Below are 19,444 nucleotides of genomic sequence, written 5' to 3' on the forward strand. Positions count from 1 at the left end.
CGCACTTGGTGCACTCAGCYGGTGCCACGGCTGCTCCTGCGCCCTGCCAGCCTCCCCCGGTGTCACAGCCCCAAGGAAGGCAGCGCTTCACCCCGTGGGTGTGCGTATTTCCTCTCCATTCCCTCTCGCAGCGCCACCAGCCCCAGCTCTGGCCTGTCCCCCTCCCGATGCTTGACACTCTTGACCGCAGCACGCGTGACCTGACAGAGCCTGACCCCTCTCACCCTGCAGGGCAGCCCGGCAGCCCTTGGGGATGTCCCTCTCCGGCAGCTCTCCCGCTCTCACTGCCCCCTCCTTTCCCTCTCATCGGGTTTTAATAACCACYCTCTTGCACAACACGGGAAACGCTTGCAACAGCCCGGGGCCGGCTGTCTGGCCAGGGCTGCCATGGAGGGGCTGTCGCGGCTGTCCCGGGCGAGGGAGGGGCTGCTGCTGCCGGTGCAGGGTGTGCTGCAGACCCCATCACTCCTGGTGTGTCTGGAGTGCCCTCACTCAGCGCTCAGCGCTGCCGGGGGTGCTCAGCTCTAAAGCAGCGGCTGCTGAACTCCCTGGTGCCAGCCCCGGCTGCCAGCAAACCTCCCGCGACTCTGTCTGAGCTGCAGCCCACGGTGTCTGACCTCAAGTGCCAGGACGGGAGCCAGCCCGGGTGCCCAGAGGAACTCCTGTCCTGTTCCTGGGAGGGCGGTGCCGGTGGGCGTCGTGTGACAGTGCGGTGCCACAGCCCCGGTGCCAGGCCAGGGCCACCGGGGGCACGGGGGACACGTCTGGGGTCTGCCGGGGGTACCGGTGCGAGGTCACCGCCCCGGTGAGTGCCCTGTCCCGGCACGGCCCCACATTCATGTCCCGGCAGGGGCGGCGGGGCCCCGGTGCTGCGGGCGCGTTCTCCCGTAGGGAGGCAGCAGAACACCGCCGATGGCAGCGCGGCGGCGGCGAAGGGAGGGAGGCGCTGGGAGGCGCTGGGAGGCACTGGGAGGGACTGGGAGGCAYCGCTGGTCCTGAGCTGCTCTGCCTTGAGCAGCCTCGCATCTCCCCTCCGGTTCAGAGACCTTCATCCCCGAGTTTGGGGCGATGCTGCCCCCGGAATCTGAAACGTAACTGGAGCAGGACAGCGGGACACAAGATCCTGTGACGGGTCAGCCCCCAAAATCCTCCCCACACCTTCCCAAGGATGCCAGAGCCATGGGAACAGTGCGGCGGCCCCACAGCCGTGAGACAGGGGGCAAAGCGGAGCAGAGCTGTGGGGCGGCCAGGCAAGGACACCCCAAAACTCCCCAGCCCAGAGCTCCGGGGTGGCCGTGCCCGTCACGGGTGTGTCCCTCTGATCTGCAGGGCCCTGGAGCAYCCCGGGCTGACCCATCCTCGTCCGTCCCTGAGCAGCTTCCCTGTGGGATGGGTTTCGGTGGGGGAACAGCGACCGTGGGCTGAGGGGATGGGCACAGAACACAGAGGCTGAACCCCACGTTTTTCTGCTGCAGGGCTGAGAAGTGATCGGTTACAAGCCTGCATGGAGAAGGTCCCTGATGGCCAAGGAAAAAAGGGCACAGCAGATTCTGGTGGCTGCAGACCCCGCAAGGGGCATCGCTCAGGGCTGGCACCCCTGGCTGGGCTCAGGGGGGCTCAGAGGGGCTGTGGGGCCAAGCGGGGCAGSAGTGGGGCAGCAGTGGGGCAGSCCGGGGGGATGAACCCTCCCCGATGGCTGAGCAGGGCTGGCGGCCCCTTCCCCAGCTCCACCGGGCACAGCAGCGCAGGACCCAGCATTTCCTCCGGCATGGGGAGCTGACAGACAGTTTGGGGGGCTACAAAKCAGAATTGAAAAGCCGGGGCTGGACAGGCTGTCTGGGAACTCGTAACCTGAGCCCCAGGAAAGGAGGACTCAGGAAAGCGCTTTCAGCAATCATATTCATCATCTTCAGCTCGGGCTCATTAGGCTCGCGGAGCCCGGCCCCGCCACCGCCAACGCCTCCCGCACGCAGATAGAGCCGCCGGCTCAGACAAATAAATGCTTCCAGCTTCCCGCTGGATGCGGCAGGTCAGGGAGCATCTGATGCCAATTACCCGCGGTGTTGGGTTCCCCGGCCAGCCCCGCGCAGAGCGGCGGCTCCTGCGCTCCGGCCCCGCTGCCCAGCTCTGCCCCGGCCCCGGCCACCGAGCCATCCCCTCCCGCTCGGGGTGGCCCCAGGGTCACCCTCTGCTCCCGGGGCCATGGGGGCAACCGAGGGGAGAGTTTTGGTCTCCTGTTACGGGGATCAGGGMCCGGCACCGGGATTGATCACCCGAGCAGCTCAGGGGATGGCTGAAGGCCACCTCAGCGGGTGGCTGTCCCCACCGGCGCTGCCACCAGCGTGTCGGTGCTGTCACTCCTGTCAGGCTGTCCCCACACATGTGCTCACAACAGGGATCCCTCCCTGCTCYCCGGTGGACAGACGGCCCGGCTGGTACAGGTTTGGAGCCATCCTGGCCGAGGGGCTGGCAGAGCCCTGGGAGCTGCTGGGGCTGTGTATGAACGTGTGACAGCCCCGGGGTGCTCTGCTCCGTGCTGTACTCAGCCCCATCTCAGACCCTGAGCAAAGGGCAGCTGTGGAACGCTCCTGGTGAGTTGGATTCAGGTCCAAAATCACAATGGGGACACACATGGACATCCCGAGGGATGATGGCACCAGCACAGCCCGGAGCCAAGCGCGGTGCTGAAACGGGCACAGGCGGCTCCGCTCACCCCGCAGCGCTTGGGGACAGCTGCTCGTTCCCAATTCTGCAGGCTCGGGCTGGCCTGGATGTCCTTAATTGCCCAAAGGTCGGTGTCCCCGAGCCCGGGGCCACGTGTCGGAGGGACCCGGGGCAGGAACCTGACACGGCCGCGAGTCATTCGGGATCAACGCTGGGGGTCAGGAAATTACAACGGACACGAACCTAAATATGCTGCACGTCCCCCCAGGTAATCAGGGGCCGGGCCAGATTCCAGCTGACAGCTTAAATGCCTTAATTCCTCAGCCGCTGTGGTTCCAGGGGGTCCCGTGTGCCGTGGGCTTCTCCCAAACGGTCTCTGAGCTGGGGATTTGTCTGTAATTGGAGGCGTGTTGCATTCCCCTGAAAGTAGCCAGGTCCCGCTGGAGGGGGGCTGCGGGAAGGCAGCAATTTCCCTTATGGAATTATTTACCTGATTAGAGAGTTTATTTTATCAAAATTGCTTCAGAATGGGGCTGCTCAGTGTGTCCAGCGCAGGGAGCTCCCCGGTGGGGCTGGCGGCCTGGAGACAGGTAATTTGCGTGGTTAATGGGACTAATCCACCAGGCAATTACACCAATAGATTTCGCGGCTGCAAAGTGCTCTGTTCCCATTAATTAAAAATCTGTTAAGAAGATTAGCACGTACAGGTATCAAAAGAAACCCGTGAGTTTCTTTCCCCACTGGCCCCCAAAGGCGAGTGTGGGAGTGCTGGATTGCTCACATTAGCACAAAAATGATTCTTTTAGAGGTAAGGGCTTCACATCCAAAGTCACCGCTGACAGTTTACCCCGACTTCCCTACCAAGAGGTCCTTTATCTTTAATTATAGTTTTTTAAAAATTAGCCCTGATTGTTCGTGTGGAGTGTTAGCTTAAATGTCTTTGGAACGCGTGGTGGCACAGGGCGAGGAGGGCAGGCCCCGGCCCAGCTCTGTGCCCCAAAACGTGGCCCTACTGCTGGGCTGGAGCTCGGGACTGCCCGGGAGGGGACGGGGGTCCGAGGGGCCGGGATGGGGATGGGGAAGGATGGGGATCCAGCAGCACCATCGGTCCCACCCCTGATGGGGACGCGGCCACCAAACGCGGCTCTGCCCATGCTGTGCGGGCACATCCCGGTGTGGCGGGGGCACAAAGCTCCACCAGCGGCTGCTCTGTGGCAGGACACCCGTGCCAGCAGCACCCGCACCCCACGGACACCCCACTGCCATCCCCACAGACTGCCCGGCTCTGCTCAGCCCCCGCTCGGCCACCGCTGCCTCTCCTGGGCTTTGTCCACAGCCAGGCACGAGCAAAACAAAAGCAAATTCCCCGGCAGCTGAAGGTGCCATTTTTACGGCTGGGCTGAACGAGGAAGTATTTTTTGATCTCTTAAAAATCCTGAATATTATCTGACAGTTTATCTTGTTTCTCGCATCCGTGTCTTTGCAGCAACGCCAGCTCATTTACATGTGTATTGCGCCTGCCTCCACGGGTGCTGAGGTCAATTGAAACTCAAGAAAAGAGGAGAAATTTATGCAAAACTGTTGATTGCATTTGTATGTAATGAAATCATCCAATATTCATCTGACTATAGACTCTAATCTGAAAGGAGAAGTGAAGGACATAAGAGTCACTGGAAAGCAATAATGAGCTTCTGTAGTGATTAAAAAAGCACTTGAGCTTTCTGAAAATCCAGCCAGAAATCGTGTCTAATCAACACGGAATATAGGAGGCAGAGATTACATTGATACATTTTGCAAAGCTCACTGTTGAAAATGTATGCGCGCTGTAAACTCTGACATGCCATCCAGGGTCTGTTGGATACAAATCCGGGCGGCACAATCAGCGCCCGGCTCGTCCCTGGCACAAAGCAATCTCGGTGTCTCTGCTCGATGACTCACAAGGAGCGCAATCACATCTATTTTGAAGAGCAATGTTGTTTTTTAACTATGTCGAGAGCTTCCAGCTTCCTTGGAGTTTTTCCTTCCCTTTTTCCTCTGCGTCCCTGTGGCCACGGGGCTCTGTCCAGGAGCTGGTGGGTGCCCAGTGCCTGTCCTGGTCCTTGTCCAGCGGCTTGGAGGAGATCGGAGCATCAGGGTGGGGCTGGGTGTGGCTTTGGGGCAGCGTGGGATGGGTGGAGGTGTCACCAGAGCAGTGTGGCACACGGGTGTGACCCCTCGTGTCGAGGGTGTGACCCCTTGGAACCCCCCACCCTCCAGGCCACAGCAGCCCCTGTGGGGTGTGAACTTGGGCAGACCTACAGGTGCTGTTGGGAAAGGGGTCCCTGTGAGGTGAAGACAACCCAGGGCACAGCAGAGGGTCCAGCCATGGCCTCTTTCGTCCCCTGCACCCACAGAATTCAYRGCCAWGGCCAAACCCTTCGGTGGCTGATGYGGTGTCACCGACACGGACCCATCAGAGCAGCCCYGCCGCTTTCTGGCCCGTGTCCCTTCCCCTCCTGGGTTATTTGGCACAGCTGGAGTTCCTTTCCCACCCGCCAACAGCATCAGCTGCAGCTTCTTATCAGCTCTGGGTGCAATCCAGGCTGGAGCCGAGTGAGAGGCTCCTGCTGCCAGCGGAGGAGTGTTTGGAGCAGGCAGACCTTGTGCTGCAGCTCCTGATGTGGAGCAGCAGGTGATTTCTGCCGCAGAGGGAAAGTGGGGCCTCTCCAGGGCTGTCCTTGAGCCAGCCAGTGGTGTGTGCCCATCCTCTGCCCTCCTGGGTGGTGCTGCTGTGTTTCTGTGACTGAAATGCTGGTTTTTTGTTTGTCCTGCAGTGCAAGGTGCCACAGGGAGCAGGATGGGCTGTGGGACACATCTGTCTGCCCTGCTTTGGTGGTGCCAGGGCTGAGAGCTGCATTTGTGGTGCTGTGGCTGCTCCGGGCTGAGGGGGATGCAGGTGAATGGGCACCCCAACCATCCGGGCAGCTCCATCCCTGCCTAGCACCAGCGGTGATTTTACTGCAGGTTTCATTCCTTGTGAGGTGCAATGGTGAATATTTGGGCAATTCCTCTGTGCAATGACCCCCTGCAGCTCCACTACCTGCCTCCCCCAGCCCACTGCCACCACCCCAAGGGCTTGGGGAAYGGGAAGAGCCTGGAGGAGCCTCCAMGAGCAGCAGCTCCACCTGCCCTGGCTTTGTGGAGCTCCCAGCTCAGCASCTGCTGCTCCAGGGCAGGTATCAGGGAAACCCTTCCAGTCCAGGGGATGCTGAGGCTGCAACAATGGCAAAAAAAAAAACCCAAAAAAAGCCCAGTTGATAAATGTCAAAAGAAATGCAGTAATCGGCTGAAAGCAATTTCCCGAGCTGTGGAACCGCCCTGGGCTCGCCATCTTCCTTTATTCATTTATCATGGTAAGGGCTTTGGCCAAAATACACAAAGCAGAGAAATTGTTGACATGTGGGGCCCTAGCAGAGCAAATCCTTCATCCTCCTCCCCTTCCCCGCGGCACACTAACTTTTGGGGAGTTGTTTATTTAAGGAGTGCAGAGCACTCGGTGCTCTTTGAACCCAAATGCCTTGGGAGCAGGGCTGGGGGCTGCCACCACCTTCCTGCTCCTGCCACAGCCGAGGCCATCATGGGAAGGACCTGCCCACAGTGAGGGGCTGAGCTGTGGGATGTGCCCAGGACCTGCTCTGCCTGTACCTCCTCCAGCCCCTGAACTGAGGTGCCTGCGACTCACACAGGCGTTTTGTAAATGATGTCACTTTGGGAAAGTTCTGGGGTTGGCTTTGGGTCTTCTCAGTCCTGAAATCCCCGTCCCTGCCCACCCTGTGCTGACCCTTCCCACACTGCTGGCAGCTGCCAGCCATGGCACAGGTCAAATGCCTCCTGTTCCCTCCCAAGGGAAAGCACCCACCAGGACCTGGCTGTGGCAAGGCTGCTCCTCCACATCTCATTCTGACTTTATTTCAAGCAAAAATAAATGCTGAGGTCTGCAGCAGGACAGGCAGGTTCCTCTCATGTGTGGCATGGGCTCCAGGAGCTGATGGTGCGGGGCACAAGGTGAGCAGGGCAGTCCTTCCTCTGTGCTTCACCTTCCTGGTATTTTATTTTTGATCTCAGTTCATCCGATTTTGCTSCCACCTGAACGAAGGACAGCAAACAGAACTCCCTGCTCCCTCCAGCACACCCCAAGGTGGCCATGGGAGCAGCCATGGCACAGAGGTGACTGCTGGGGGTGGCTGTCCATTCCTGCTCGAGGGGGAGTGTGTCCTTTGGGATGGGGTTTATCCAAGCAGCTCCTTGGTCTTTGCTGCCAGCAGCTTGTCCATCTCCGTGGCAGCCTCATCTGCCATTTGCTGGATCTGTGGCAARACAGTGCAAATCAGAGTTCTGTGCACAGTGATGGCACAGCTCAAAAGGAAAGGAGTGACTGAACAACCCTCTGGAACAAAGCTGTAAAACCCCCMCAGTGCTGGGAGGATAACTGGCTCTTCCTGGGGCTCTGTGCCAGTGTGGCACCTGCACTGTGAGAGCAGGGAATGGCCAAAGCTCTGAAAAGTGATGCTCACACAAACTCCTGGCTTGGCCAGGTTTAACAGACACCCAGGGCAGGGCAGGGGCAGAGCCCTGCTGGTGCTGGCACTGGGGAAGAGGGGCTGTGACCTCCTGCAGCACTGTCAGAAGTCACAGGGAATATCCTGTGCATGTGCCAGGAATTCGCACATCACATAACAACCTGTTTATTTATTTAATTTTATAAATTAAAATGGTGATTGGTCAAGTCCTGCCAGCGATCAGCTCTCCTGGTAATGAGAGATGGACAAGGCAAGTGTGTAAAAGGATGGGAACGTGCAGGCAGGTCAAGAGTGGGCACACCCTGTGTTATGCACAGGTTTCATAGGATCAAGATGTGCTTGTTCCCAAGATCTGACAATAAACTCTGCTCACGATGAAAAATTTGGGTACAGGAAGAAAATTCCACTGGAGATGTTCCCTCTGCCAATGCAGAGAACCACCTGTGAGCTCTGGGAGAGCTGCTTCCCGACAGGATTCGGTTACAATGGCATGGCCATTTTTCCTGCTTGCACAAACGCTCTGTATATCGATGTTTATTTTTGTGAGCACACAGGGAACTGTCCCGGAGCATTTGCAATGTATCTAACTTTAGCTGTTAATAAACAAACAGCTAAGAAGTAATGGCCTGCCTTCAGAGGCATCAATTCAGCARAACACTTAGGCTTGTGCCTGAGTTTATGCCCAAGTAATTGACTTTAGTGACATCTGCTCTTAGGGAATTAGGCATGTGCTTAAGTATTTTCCTGAATTGGAGCCAAAAACTTGAACAGAGATAATCTTGCAAGCCTTTTCATTAATAACCACCAGAGCAATCCTCATTAACACCRGTTTGCAGTGGCCAGGCACTGGTGAGTGATGGTGCAGCCATGGACGTGGATTCTTTTGCTCCCYAAATTCTGCAACAATCCCTTTTAGTACAAAAGCTTTTGGGGATTTTTTTTTCCCTGGGTCAGCTTACAATGGCTCATATCATTAATCTGGCTTTGAGATTGAAGCCCTAAATCTCACAAAGAGAAGGCAAAGACAACATTTGCCAACTCCAAAAATCCAGCCCAGGGCTGCCCATTCCCCCACTGGATTCTCAGTGCTGGGCCTGGGACAAACACACCACTGAGCTCTGAGACACCATCAGAGACATCATCTGAGACACATGGCAGAAAGAAAGAATAATCACCTGCTTTTCCAGCAGCCAGATGGTATCTTCTGACACTTTGCTCTTGAACTTCTTCACCTGGGTGATACTTTTGCTTCGCACCTTTCTCAGGGCCTCTTTGGATTTGTTGGTGGACTGCTTGGCCAGTTTGGCCAGGCTCTCCCTGTGCTCCCTCGTGACCCTAAAGAGAGAGGAAAAACACCAAAAGGAAAAGCAGTGTCATGTGCAGCACAGCCAGACTGATTTTCTGTGGAGGACTCTGGGTAAATGAGTGATCCTCTCCAACTGGAGCTGTCCTGCCYAGGACACACAAAAGCTGCTGGTTTTAGATGGAGCTTGCTTTGTGTAAAGACCCTGTGTCTCARGGCAGAGGGACTGAACAGCTCAGGGCATGTTTTTATTCTGCTTTGGTCCACCTGAGAAAATCTGCCACCTCGGCACAGCATCCCAGGGAAGCAAGTCTTGAGCCTAGAATGGAAAATTTCCAGCCCAGCCCTAAGCTGAGGATCTTGGACTGAATCTTACTTGTTTTATAGTTGTTGCTGCAGTGCCTGAAAGTCATCTTGAAATGTTCAGACTTTCCTTACTTCCTGCTGCCAAAGCATGTGTGGGAAAGAGGAAAAATCCAGCTCCAGACTTGAAAGATAGAACTKAAAAATATCATCCTAAAAAGCACAATCCTGCAAAGCCAGGAGGAAATGTCTGCTCCTGAAAGTCGGATTTGTCTCCCTGCAACTGAAGWGCTCGAACAGCCTGAATTATGTACCTGGGAGCTACAGAGCTTATCTTTCACTCCATCTTATTCCAGCTCCCCATGACCAAGGTGATATGAACACCTGGTTTGACAAGAGGACAATGGTGAGCCACAGGTCGATCAGCCCAGGAGAATTTCAGCTGCTCCTTCCCCCTGATGTGGGGCAATTTACTGCTGTGGTGCCACAAGAAAATATTCAACTTTCTATCCCAACCTCAAACCTGCTGATGAAGGGGTCTGGCCATCCAAAAGGCTCAGAAATGGCTGTGTCCCCTCAGCTCAGGTCATCTTCCAGCACCCACAGCTGACCACCATCAACTGCTAGTGTTTAACAGGAATATTTTAATTATTTTCAGAGCTCTTGGCATTTCCAGGCTGCCTGGAGAAGGAAAAGCCCTGGTGCACTCCCTGAGACTCACTAGCCGGAGAACGCAGGGGGGTGATATTGCAAAATAAACATTTCACAGGAGTATTTAGAAATTGGCTGGGTCACCAAAACCCTGGGGCCGGACTCTTCCCGTAGAGAGCTCAGGAAATGTGGGGTGAGGGTGAGAGTCCCTGAGCTCTGCCCCACAGTGGGTGTGGGTTGGGGGGCTCTGGGGACACAGTCCCTGCACCCCAACACCGACACTCTGGAGTTCCTCATGCCCCACCTCCCCAGCCAGCTCACAGGTCTGCTTCAGGTCATGTTCACAGCAGCGTTTGGGGGAGCAGGGAKTCAATCCTGGCTCTCAGCCTGGAGSAGGGAGCTGGGAATGTCCCCCATCCCCTGCTGGGTGGGAGGGAGCTGCTCAGCTCTRCGAGCCCAAGCTCAGCTCAGCCGAGGGTATCGCTCGCCTGCCCGGGGCTGCTGAGCCTTGAAGGAAATGTTTTTGTTTATGCAGCACTGCCAGATTTCCTCTGCTTCTTGGCACTGGGTCACAGCTTTCATGCCTCCTTGTCTGTCTTTATTAACACCAATTTCTTTTTATCACCGCGCAGTGCCGGGGAGTTTCTCAGCGGGTTTTATGTTCCAGCCAGACTGTGTGTAAATTCTCAGCAATGCTACCAATAATGCCAGAAACGGACACTTTTCCAAGCAGATGCTGTTTCTGGTTAAGGAATCCATCAACACGAGCCAGGCCTAAGGTTTCTAAGGACAGTTGTTTTAATCCTGCCCGGAGATCTGGGACTTCTAAGCTGTTCTTAGGTATGTTTTCTTTTCTGTCTAGTAACCATTGTCCCTACCCCCTCCTAAAGCCAAAACAAAGTGTGAACTTGGGGAAAGGGTGTCAGATGGGGAATGAGGTCCCAGCCTCTCAGAGCAGCAGGGTCAATCCCTGTTCCCCCAGGGACAGCGGAGTGGGGCAAAGCCTGGTGAGTGACACAACATGGGGGCACAACACAGCACCCCATGAGGAACAGCTTTTGTTTCTGGCTCCCTCAGCTCCAGGGCTCTGAGCACCACAGCCCTCACTGTCCCACCCCTGCGTGTGACAGAGCACACCCTGGGAGAGGATGACCCAGTTCAGCTCAACACCAGACACTTCTCCRGCTAAGAGCGATTTCTGCACCTCCAACAGCAGGAATTTCCTGTGAAGGAGAGGGATCAGTTAAAGGAAAGCAGGCTAAACTAAACACTCTGCATTCATAATTGCACATAAACACAGGGTGCTACATTTACTGCTCAATAACACTCAGGCTCCTGACGGTGAGCGGGTGCAGCTCACAACAGCTTTGGTGTGCTTTCAAGTGACATTTTTTGGTCTTTTCTCCCCATAATACGTATCTTTGCACATTTCTTAAGGGGCAAAGGGGAAAAAAAAARGCTCACAATGAGTCATTAAACTTTCAAATGAGTCATCTGGCTTTCAGTAAAGCATGTGTAAAAATATTACTGATTTACAAACAATATCCAGTGTAACACAATGGGTCCAAAAAAGATGAATCTAAAAATGAGGCAATACCATAAAAGACACAAGGTCAGGTCAAATTYGGCCAAGAGATCAACCAATACAAACGTTCCCATGGCCGGTTTTCTTTCTTTTTTTTTTTTAATTTTTATTTTTAAACCCTCAGAGGCTACTTTTAATACAAATAAATATTGCCTATGCAGTGCTAGCCACACAAACAGGAGAATGCCCTGGGGAGAAGAGGGATCCTGGCAGGCAGCAGAAGTAAACACCAATGACACGAGTGTATTTTTTCTGTTAAAACTGCAGTACAAAAACTAAACTGATAGAATAAATACTGGAAAGCAAACTCCATTTTTAAATGCTCTGTTGAAACACTCTGGAGCACAGCTGGACCTGCACAAGGCAAAATATGACACAATGTGTGTCCAGCTGACGGGTCAAACTAAAAAGTGGTTTTAATAACAGGTAAGGACAATTGGGATTTGGTTCTACTGTGCCTCCCTTTGTGAAAGAATCAAAGTCTGCAGAACTGATATTAATATTGTCTCTCCATTTCTGATTTGTTGCTTATTTTGCATACCTGATGTAATTTTGCAATTTCACTGAACTGCTGGAAATAACGCAAAACCTAGAAAATTTTAAAAAATAAATGAGGGATATAATGTGAAAGAGAGGCCTCTAGTAGAATTTGATGATTTCTGCCCTGCCCTTTTCATTAGGGGGTTTTAAAAGGCTGGAACTGTCTGTTTGTCTTTTTGAGAAGTGGCTGGAACTCCCACAGCCCCAGACATGTACTAGAGAGCAAAAGGTGCCAATGAGGGCAGACCCAGAGGGCACAGCCCCAAAGCTAAAATCCCAAACTCAGGACTGCCCAGGCTCCCAAACAGCCAGGAAGGGACCAGGAACTGCAGCTCTGAAGGAGAGGAACATAGGAGCACGCCAGGCAGAGCTTCCCTGGGAAGAGGAGACTTGTTTTCACTCTGCAGCACCACAGAAGACAGCGACAGACTGTACACATTTGTTTAAAAACACAGTATTTTGTTAAAGCTTGGGATTTGCAGTTTTGGAGTTTCCTCCCCTGCAATTCGTATTCAAGGATGACCCAAGTGCCCATTAACAATCAAACCACTGTGCAGCAASCCGGGAGCCTCAGCAATTACGAAGATAATGGTGCCCTCCTCCTCCTCTGCCTCCTCTCCTGAGGAATGGGGGAAGGGCAGGGAGCACAGGGAAAGAAAATCAGCAAATAGAATGAAAATGTCATTCCCTCTCACCGACAGCAACGGAAAGCTGCAATTAGACTCCTCTGATCAAAATGCTGGGTAAAATTCCACAGAATTTTTAAAGATCTACAGCACAAGAAATACCTGGCTCATCTTTACTGAGRAGTCAGTCACCTGCTTGTGCAAGGCAGTGCATGTGTAAGGGGTTTGTGCCCAGCCYGTGTGAGAGCTGTTTGTCCTTACCCCAGTGTGACACCAGGCCCAGCCACACCTGCCCAGGGTGTTGAGATGCTCCATAAGCTCTGAGCATCCACAGGAACTCGTGAATTGTCCTTGTGCCACCCAACCCTGGTGCTCCTGTGCCAGGCTCTGGGAGACACACACTGGGAGCTCTCTGATTTCATCTCAAAGGATCCCCATTGCCAGGCAGAGCCAGGATYCCTTCTCCTCATCCAAACTGAAGCAGGGATGCAGCAGCACCTCCTGCCATGTCCAGGGGCTGGGAGACACTCGTGATGGTGAGGGAAGTGATGCTCAGCCCTTGCCCAGGGGCAGCCTGCTTTTCCAGCCCTACATCAAATTTTCCATTTGTTACACACTGTGTGTCACACACAAGCGTGAGCAGATTTTTCTGTCAAAGCAATACCTTTCCTGTCTCTCACCAATTCCTTTTAGTGCTTTCTGCAGCAAGGTGCTACTCTCCCCTGATACTACTGGCTCACTACTGCAGYTCTGTGTAATTCCAGGAATTTAGAGCAGGGCAGCAAAGAATCAGCTCCTGAATTAAAGCAATACAGTTTCAAAAGCCTTYGGCTCTCCCTTTCAAAGCACTGCAGCCAGCTAGGACCAAGCTTCCTCTGCAGGGGGAAGATGAAAAATAAGACCAATCATCAGATTGGCCAAGATGTGGTGACAATAGAGCTCAGACCCTTGGAAGAGGTTTCACAAAAAGCTTTTAAAGGCTCTGATATTTTGCTGAACCTGAACTRCAGCTCTTTGGAAAGCAGCTGCGTGGGGATATACAGCATGCTTACCCTCTGAAGGGCACTCACTGCAACCTCCTGTGTTCTCCTGCATGATGATGAGCTCGGGCATGGATACTCACTTGGGAACTGGCACCCGAATCACCGTCCCGTCCACCTCGGGGTTCAGGTTCATGCCACTCTCCCTTATRGCCTTCGCAGCTGCAGCTGTGCTCTGTAAAACAGATCAAAAGGTAAAGGGAATTAGGAAATAATCATTCCCATATGCCAGAACTCTGTCAATAGTTGGCAATCCATCTCCATGGAACATGGAAACATTTACTTCTGTTACCAGTAAGATCAGGAAGTTACATTGGTGCAGAGAGCTTTGATCAAACCGAATGGGAAACTACGGCCGCTCGTATTGGGGTAGGGGGGCACAGAGCGGGGACAGGGGAAGGGAAGCAACAACAAAAGAAAAACTGTTTTGCTTCTTTGAAACTATTTGAATGGTTTGAGGCAACGCAGAGCGAAACCGCAATAAATTCCCAAGGCAGGGCCTGACTGTGGCAAAGGAGATGAAAGATTCTGAGCATKTAAGAATTCCAGTTGGATGTTTCCCCTTAGAAATCACCCAGTGCCAATTTTGAAATGTTAAGGAACTTAACCACTTCAGCACTACAASCTGACCACAGGACAGCAGGGCAGTAGCAGATGGCTGAGAACAAGTGCCTGTGCCCAGCTCTGTTTATTTTACAGCTTATTACTGAGGATTAACTTCTCAAAACTCCCCTGCCGCTGGCTGACACTCTGCTCTGCTTACAAGGTGGGGTGGCAGGTTTGCCTGGTGACTGCAAGGTGAATAAAGTGCACCTCTYCAGAGTGCCAGGCTTTGGGGTTAAAGCAGAGCGTGGCTGGGAGTTCTCGCAGGGCTCTGCCAGGTCACTCCATTCTTGACTCTGACAAGCTGCAGGAATCTGTTTTCCTGTGGCAYTCACGTTTCCTACCAGGCACGATGCTATTTCTGATACTCCTTGCCATCATTAACTTTAGCTCCAGGCTGCTGCAGTATTTATGTAGCTCAGACTGTATTTATAAAGCTCATCTTTTGCCAACTGAGGCACAAACTAAAGATCTGCAGATTTGYTCAGATCCCTGATGTGTGACATCACTGAATGAAATGAACGTTCTGCTGGTGTTCCATAGGAGGCAACTGCTGTCCCTTGACACTACAAGGGCAGAGAAAATGCAACCAAAATGATCTCAGCACGTTAGGAATGTAAATRTGTTATTCCATGGACAGTGCTTGTTCTGCAGGAAAGAAATGCTCAGAAAAAAAAACTGTGTTGTTTAACATAGATATTGGAGGAGATAGAAGAGGAAAATAATGAGAAAAGGGAAAATATTGCAATATTGCTCCCAAACTCTTGCAGCCTGTGAAAAAAAAATAACTGTATTTTAAAAACCAATGCTGTTCGGTTTTATAACTCTTAGGCAAACAGAATTTGGCCCTGCAAGTCTTTTTCTATGATTATTTTATTTCTCAGACTCTTCAGGCAATTTTATTTGCTTCTCAATGTCATGAAATACTATATGCCATAAATAATGGTGTCTGTAATGGTTTTAGTTCAATCTATCACAAAAAAGGTACGGTATAAAGCAAGGGCATTGAGAGAAAAGTGACAAGTGGTCCTTKGGCTTACAAAGCAAATGTAGGCAATGCTATCCAGAGGATATTTAATTTCTCATATGCCCATTTCTCAGCCTGAGCTCCTGCCTGGACATGGGATAAGCCATGGAAGGACTTCCCCAGCTCTCTCAGCGCCGACACTCGGCGGGACCTCGCTGATGAGGGGCCTCCATTCTTCAGAGCCTTTTYACACACGGGATGCACTTTAACAAACACTTAGGCATCGAGTGCCTTACACTGACCTCCTCTGAGACTTTGCTGACTTAATTAATTGGGGAAAGCCTTTGCAAAATAAATAGAGATAAGCCCTGGCAAAGCTCCAGCCCTGGAGCAGGATGAATCGTTAACCTTGCGCTCGCTYCCACGTGCCCGGCTCTGTCGGTGGGACCTGCTGCAGAGCACCACAAGGGCCTGACCCCAAGCTGCAATTTGGATTTGCTGCCTCTTTTAGKGGCAGGTCTAAGGCTCCTGCAGAAAATTAAAAGAACTTGTTTCTCACAGAAGAGAAACAGAGCMTCTAATTCAGGTTCTGACCTAGAGGTGCTGCCAAGGGAGGAGCTGGCCAACCTCCACAAGGCCCAAGTTGGGCTCTGTGACAGCACTTAGCATGGGCCAGCTCAGTCCCACCAGGGAAGCTCTTTAGAAGCTCACAGGCCCCATCAGCAACTTCTCCCATGAACTCTCAGGGGTATCACCAGCCCTGGTGATACATAAGGAAGTTTCTGAGGTGTTTGATGAAGTCCACAGCACAAATTCCAACTTCACATCTGGCYCTGTGCATGGCCACGTCTTGACAAGGAACTGAAATAAATACATGGGGCAAATACAGCACTGCAGCCATGTGTGCAGCTCAGGTAAGTGGGTGTGTGCTCAGGACTCCTGGGGACCATAAATGCATGGGAAATGGGGRGACTGGAAGGGCACAATGAATGCAGGCATCTGGTCCATGATGCTTCGTGTTGTTTTGCAGATCCAGCTGAGGGGGAAGCGTCCTCAGAGCAAACCCCTGSAACTGTGGCACTSCTGGGATATGACCATGACAGCAAMCACAGCACATAACTCTCCTGTGAGSCTGTGCTGCTGCAGGTGAGCTGCTCTGGGAGCCACGTGGGGCTGGGGAGTTGCTGTCAGCAGTAGAATGCCTCTTCTGTTCTGTGTCAGCACAAAGTGACACAGCCCAGCCCGGGTCTGCAGCCCTGCCACGTTTGACTGATTCTGTCTAAACGTTCCTTTGCTCAGCATCAACCTGTTTGTTCCTGTGGCAATTATCTCCCCCCACAATGCCCTCAGCCATGTGTCCTTACCTCTGGAAAATTGGTCATGTTCACTATCAGGAGCTGYGGTGACTTCTGGGAGATCTGCCCCAGCTGGTTCAGCGGAAACTTCCCATCCTTTGTCATCACAATTATGTGATCCAGGGCCCCTCAAGAGAAGCAGACACAGGGAGGTTCACTAYGGTGCACCCATGCTGGACAGAAATRTGTCCACATTGTGCCACTTCCCTTCTGCCAATGCAAAATACAGAGGTTACAAAGGAAAAAACAGGACCTCGTTTATTATTCAGGTGCTGTTTGTGTTCAGGCATCCCCTGTGTATTCACAAGTTAAATATGTCAAAGCTATTCTAAAACACAACAACATGAAAACAAAACTCTTGTTTGTTTTTGCAACTAGAATAGGAAAAGTAAGCAGGATTCTTAAGAATTAAAGGGAAATGGCTTTTTTTTTAATTCTTAGAACTTACAGAAAATCAAAATGTTGCTATAATAATCAAGACAAATATTGTCTTTAACTTGCTCTCTTAAACTCCTCTTTTTTTTTTCCAGGCCCCCAGAGGGGTGTTGTACACTGCCTAATTTAAAGTATTCAGTTTCTCCCTGAGCTACTCTTAATCTGCTCTCTGCTTTCTGCTGCAAAATGTTAACAGGCCAAAAAGCACATGGGACAGGAGGTACTTTATCAGTRCAATTAAAAAAAATACCTATGGTTAAAATAAATAGTTAAGAGACTGAACTAAGCTTCCCAGCTCCATTAAAGACAGGAGTGCCCCTGCCAGAGCTGGGGTGGTGAATGATTTGAATTTGGTCATTGTTTAATGTTAAAATTTATCCCTGAAACTYGATACATTTACAAATGCGTATGTTCAGTGTGTTACAGGAACTGTAGCTTAGTCAAACACTGCCACATTTCTTCCTAAAACACAAAATCTGCTAAGTGAGCCAGGTTTGTACAGGTCACTACCCACAAAGATGCACAGCAGAAAAAAAGTTTGTATATGCCAGACACCAGCCCAATGGCAATTTCCAAAAGGCTAATTTAATGGCAATTGGATTTTTCCTGCCCTACTGCACCATTAGCTGCCAACCTGCTTCTCCATCACATCTGCAAACAGTTCAGTTAGASGCTTTTGACATCTCCCACTTACAAGAGCTATTTCCAGGAAGCTATTAACAAAAATGGATCCTTCCTGGTCAAGCTCAGGGTGAAGAAAGCCTCTAGCTGGGGAATGTCTGGGTTGTAGGAATTGGATGCCCAATGGATAACTCCAGGAAAAGAAAATCCATGTTGAAAAAAACTGAACTGTCCATTACTGGGATTTGCATCCTTATTTACGGGCTACAGAGCATCAAACGAGGAAGTTACCAACCTGGTGAGGTTCTGACACTCAGATTTCTGCTGAAATCTTCTTTCAGAGCTTCTATGACTGCCTGCATGTCTTCACTGGTTTCCTCCAAATTGATAATATCCTCAACTAGGGCAGCACTGATATTCACTTTGGCTTGACTCTGCCCTTTACCTTTAGCTGCAGATTACACAAAAAAAAATGGTTTCTATTTCTGACCAGTTAGAAAGTAGAAAGGAGATATTAAAGTCCTTGTCAGATTTAGAATCGAATCTAAAATAAATTGTAGTGAACCCAAAGTAACTGTATTTTTAATGAGTAAAGGGCTTAGAATTTGAACATGTCAGCCAAAATAAATACATATATATATAAAATATATAAATATGTAGAGGTAAAAAAGCTGCTGTTTTTACCTTTTTTGGTTGCCAGCTGCCTGCTCAGCAGCATYTGCTGCACACACTGCCTGCAGCCCTCCAGGAGCAGGGCTGGGCAGCCTGAGCGAGCCTGGGGCAGCCCCCTGCTCATGGCAAACGAGGAACGGTGCAGCAGGGACGGCAGAGGACGGAGGCACCTCAGTGCCAGAGCCATGGCTCACAGCTCCTCTCTGACCCACCTGGAAAAGAGAAAGGCAGGTGGGCAACTYGGCGTGCTAAAAACGGACAGATTTGGGTCTTAGTGGTGGCTCTGCTCAGTGATGTGGGCAGCAGGTCTGGGGGTCTGCAGTGCYCAACAGCAAATGCAGAGCACAGGGCTCGGTGGCTGCCAGTCCCTGGTACCAGCACGGCCTTTGAATATTTGTCCACACGAGCCTCTGACACAAAAACCGCGGCTGCTGAGCAGGAACAGCTCACCAGAGTCTCGGCTGTTCGCACATCAGCCGGGCTGAAATGTTCATTTGTGTCTCACTCGGTCTGACACCTGGATCACCTCTGACCCCGCACTCACAGGGGTTATTCCASCCTGGGCCGTTCGCGGCTCCGGGCCGATTTCGCAGCCGCGCCCAGAGCTGCGGCGACGCAGACGGGGCCGGGCACCGGGGGAACCTCTCCCAGCCCCGGGGCACCCGACCCTCTGGCCCCCGGTCCCCGGTGCCGGTCCCCGGTGCCGGTCCCCGGTGGCGGTCCCCGGTGGCGGTCCCCGGTGGCGGTCCCCGGTGGCGGTCCCCGGTGGCGGTCCCCGGTGCGCACAGGCCCCGCCCCCTCACCTGGCCCCGCCCCCTCACCTGGCCCCGCCCACACCGCCTCCCGCCCCTCAGGACGCCCCGGGCCTGGCCCGCTCGCCCCGGTTCCTCGGGAAAAGCTGAACCGGGGAGCGGGGATCGGGGCGCGGCGATCGGGAATGGGGGGCAGGGATCGGGGGCCGGGGGCGCGGAGGGGAAGAGAGGAAAGGGCGGGGAAGGGCGGGGGAGGGCGGGCGCCATCGCCTCGCTCACCGTCGCACAGCCCCGCGCGTGCCACACAACGTCATCAGGAACGGGCCGCGGCGTGACGTCACAGAGCGGCGCCGAGGGCGGGGCGAGGCCTGCGCGGGGACGGAGCGGGGATGTGAGGGAGGCCCGGGCCGCGCCCCTCGCCCCTCGCCCCTCGCCCCTCGTCCCTCGTCCCTCGTCCCTCGCCCGCCGCCGCTGCCCCCGCCGCCCTCCGCACCGCCATGGAGCCGGGCCGCCAGGCGCTGCCGCTGGAGAACGCCTCCATCCTCTCCGAGGGCGCGCTGCAGGACGGGCACCGCCTCTGGATCGGTAACCTCGACCCCAAGATCACCGAGTGAGTGACCGGGCGGCACCGCCGGGATCCGCGCCCTGCGGGACCCCCCGGGCACCGCCCCCGCGGCGGCACCGCCCCCGAACGGAGCCGTATCCCCGCATCAGCACCGATCCCTCCCGGGCGGTGCCGCATCGCCCCTCCCCGGCCCTGCCCTGCCC

At 53.3% G+C, this 19,444-nt stretch overlaps 2 protein-coding genes across 3 annotated transcripts in view; one reads left to right on the forward strand and one right to left on the reverse strand.

Moving 5' to 3' along the window:
• Positions 1-6,157: 6,157 nt before the first annotated feature.
• Positions 6,158-19,014, reverse strand: MRRF (mitochondrial ribosome recycling factor). 2 transcript variants are annotated; one of them, XM_057372943.1, is made up of 7 exons: positions 18,956-19,014; positions 17,937-18,136; positions 17,548-17,703; positions 16,206-16,324; positions 13,355-13,446; positions 8,399-8,558; positions 6,158-7,010 (listed from the first exon to the last, which is right to left on the reverse strand). In XM_057372943.1, the coding sequence occupies exons 2-7, from the start codon at positions 18,109-18,111 to the stop codon at positions 6,933-6,935; spliced, it is 780 nt and encodes a 259-aa protein (XP_057228926.1). In that variant the 5' UTR covers positions 18,112-18,136; positions 18,956-19,014; the 3' UTR covers positions 6,158-6,932. The 2 variants fall into 2 exon arrangements, with proteins under 2 accessions (XP_057228926.1, XP_057228927.1); XM_057372944.1 differs by lacking the exon at positions 18,956-19,014 and adding an exon at positions 18,469-18,663.
• A 95-nt stretch (positions 19,015-19,109) lies between these two features.
• Positions 19,110-19,444, forward strand: part of RBM18 (RNA binding motif protein 18) — a 10,008-nt gene continuing 9,673 nt past the window's right edge. The window contains exon 1 of the mRNA XM_057372945.1: positions 19,110-19,286. Within this exon, the coding sequence (XP_057228928.1) occupies positions 19,174-19,286 (113 nt within the window). The 5' untranslated portion in view covers positions 19,110-19,173. The remainder of the gene's footprint in view (positions 19,287-19,444) is intronic.

The sequence above is a fragment of the Malurus melanocephalus genome, unplaced genomic scaffold, assembly GCF_030028575.1.
Source record: "Malurus melanocephalus ecotype Western Australia unplaced genomic scaffold, MMel_1.1 scaffold_181, whole genome shotgun sequence".
Lineage (NCBI taxonomy): Eukaryota > Metazoa > Chordata > Aves > Passeriformes > Maluridae > Malurus > Malurus melanocephalus.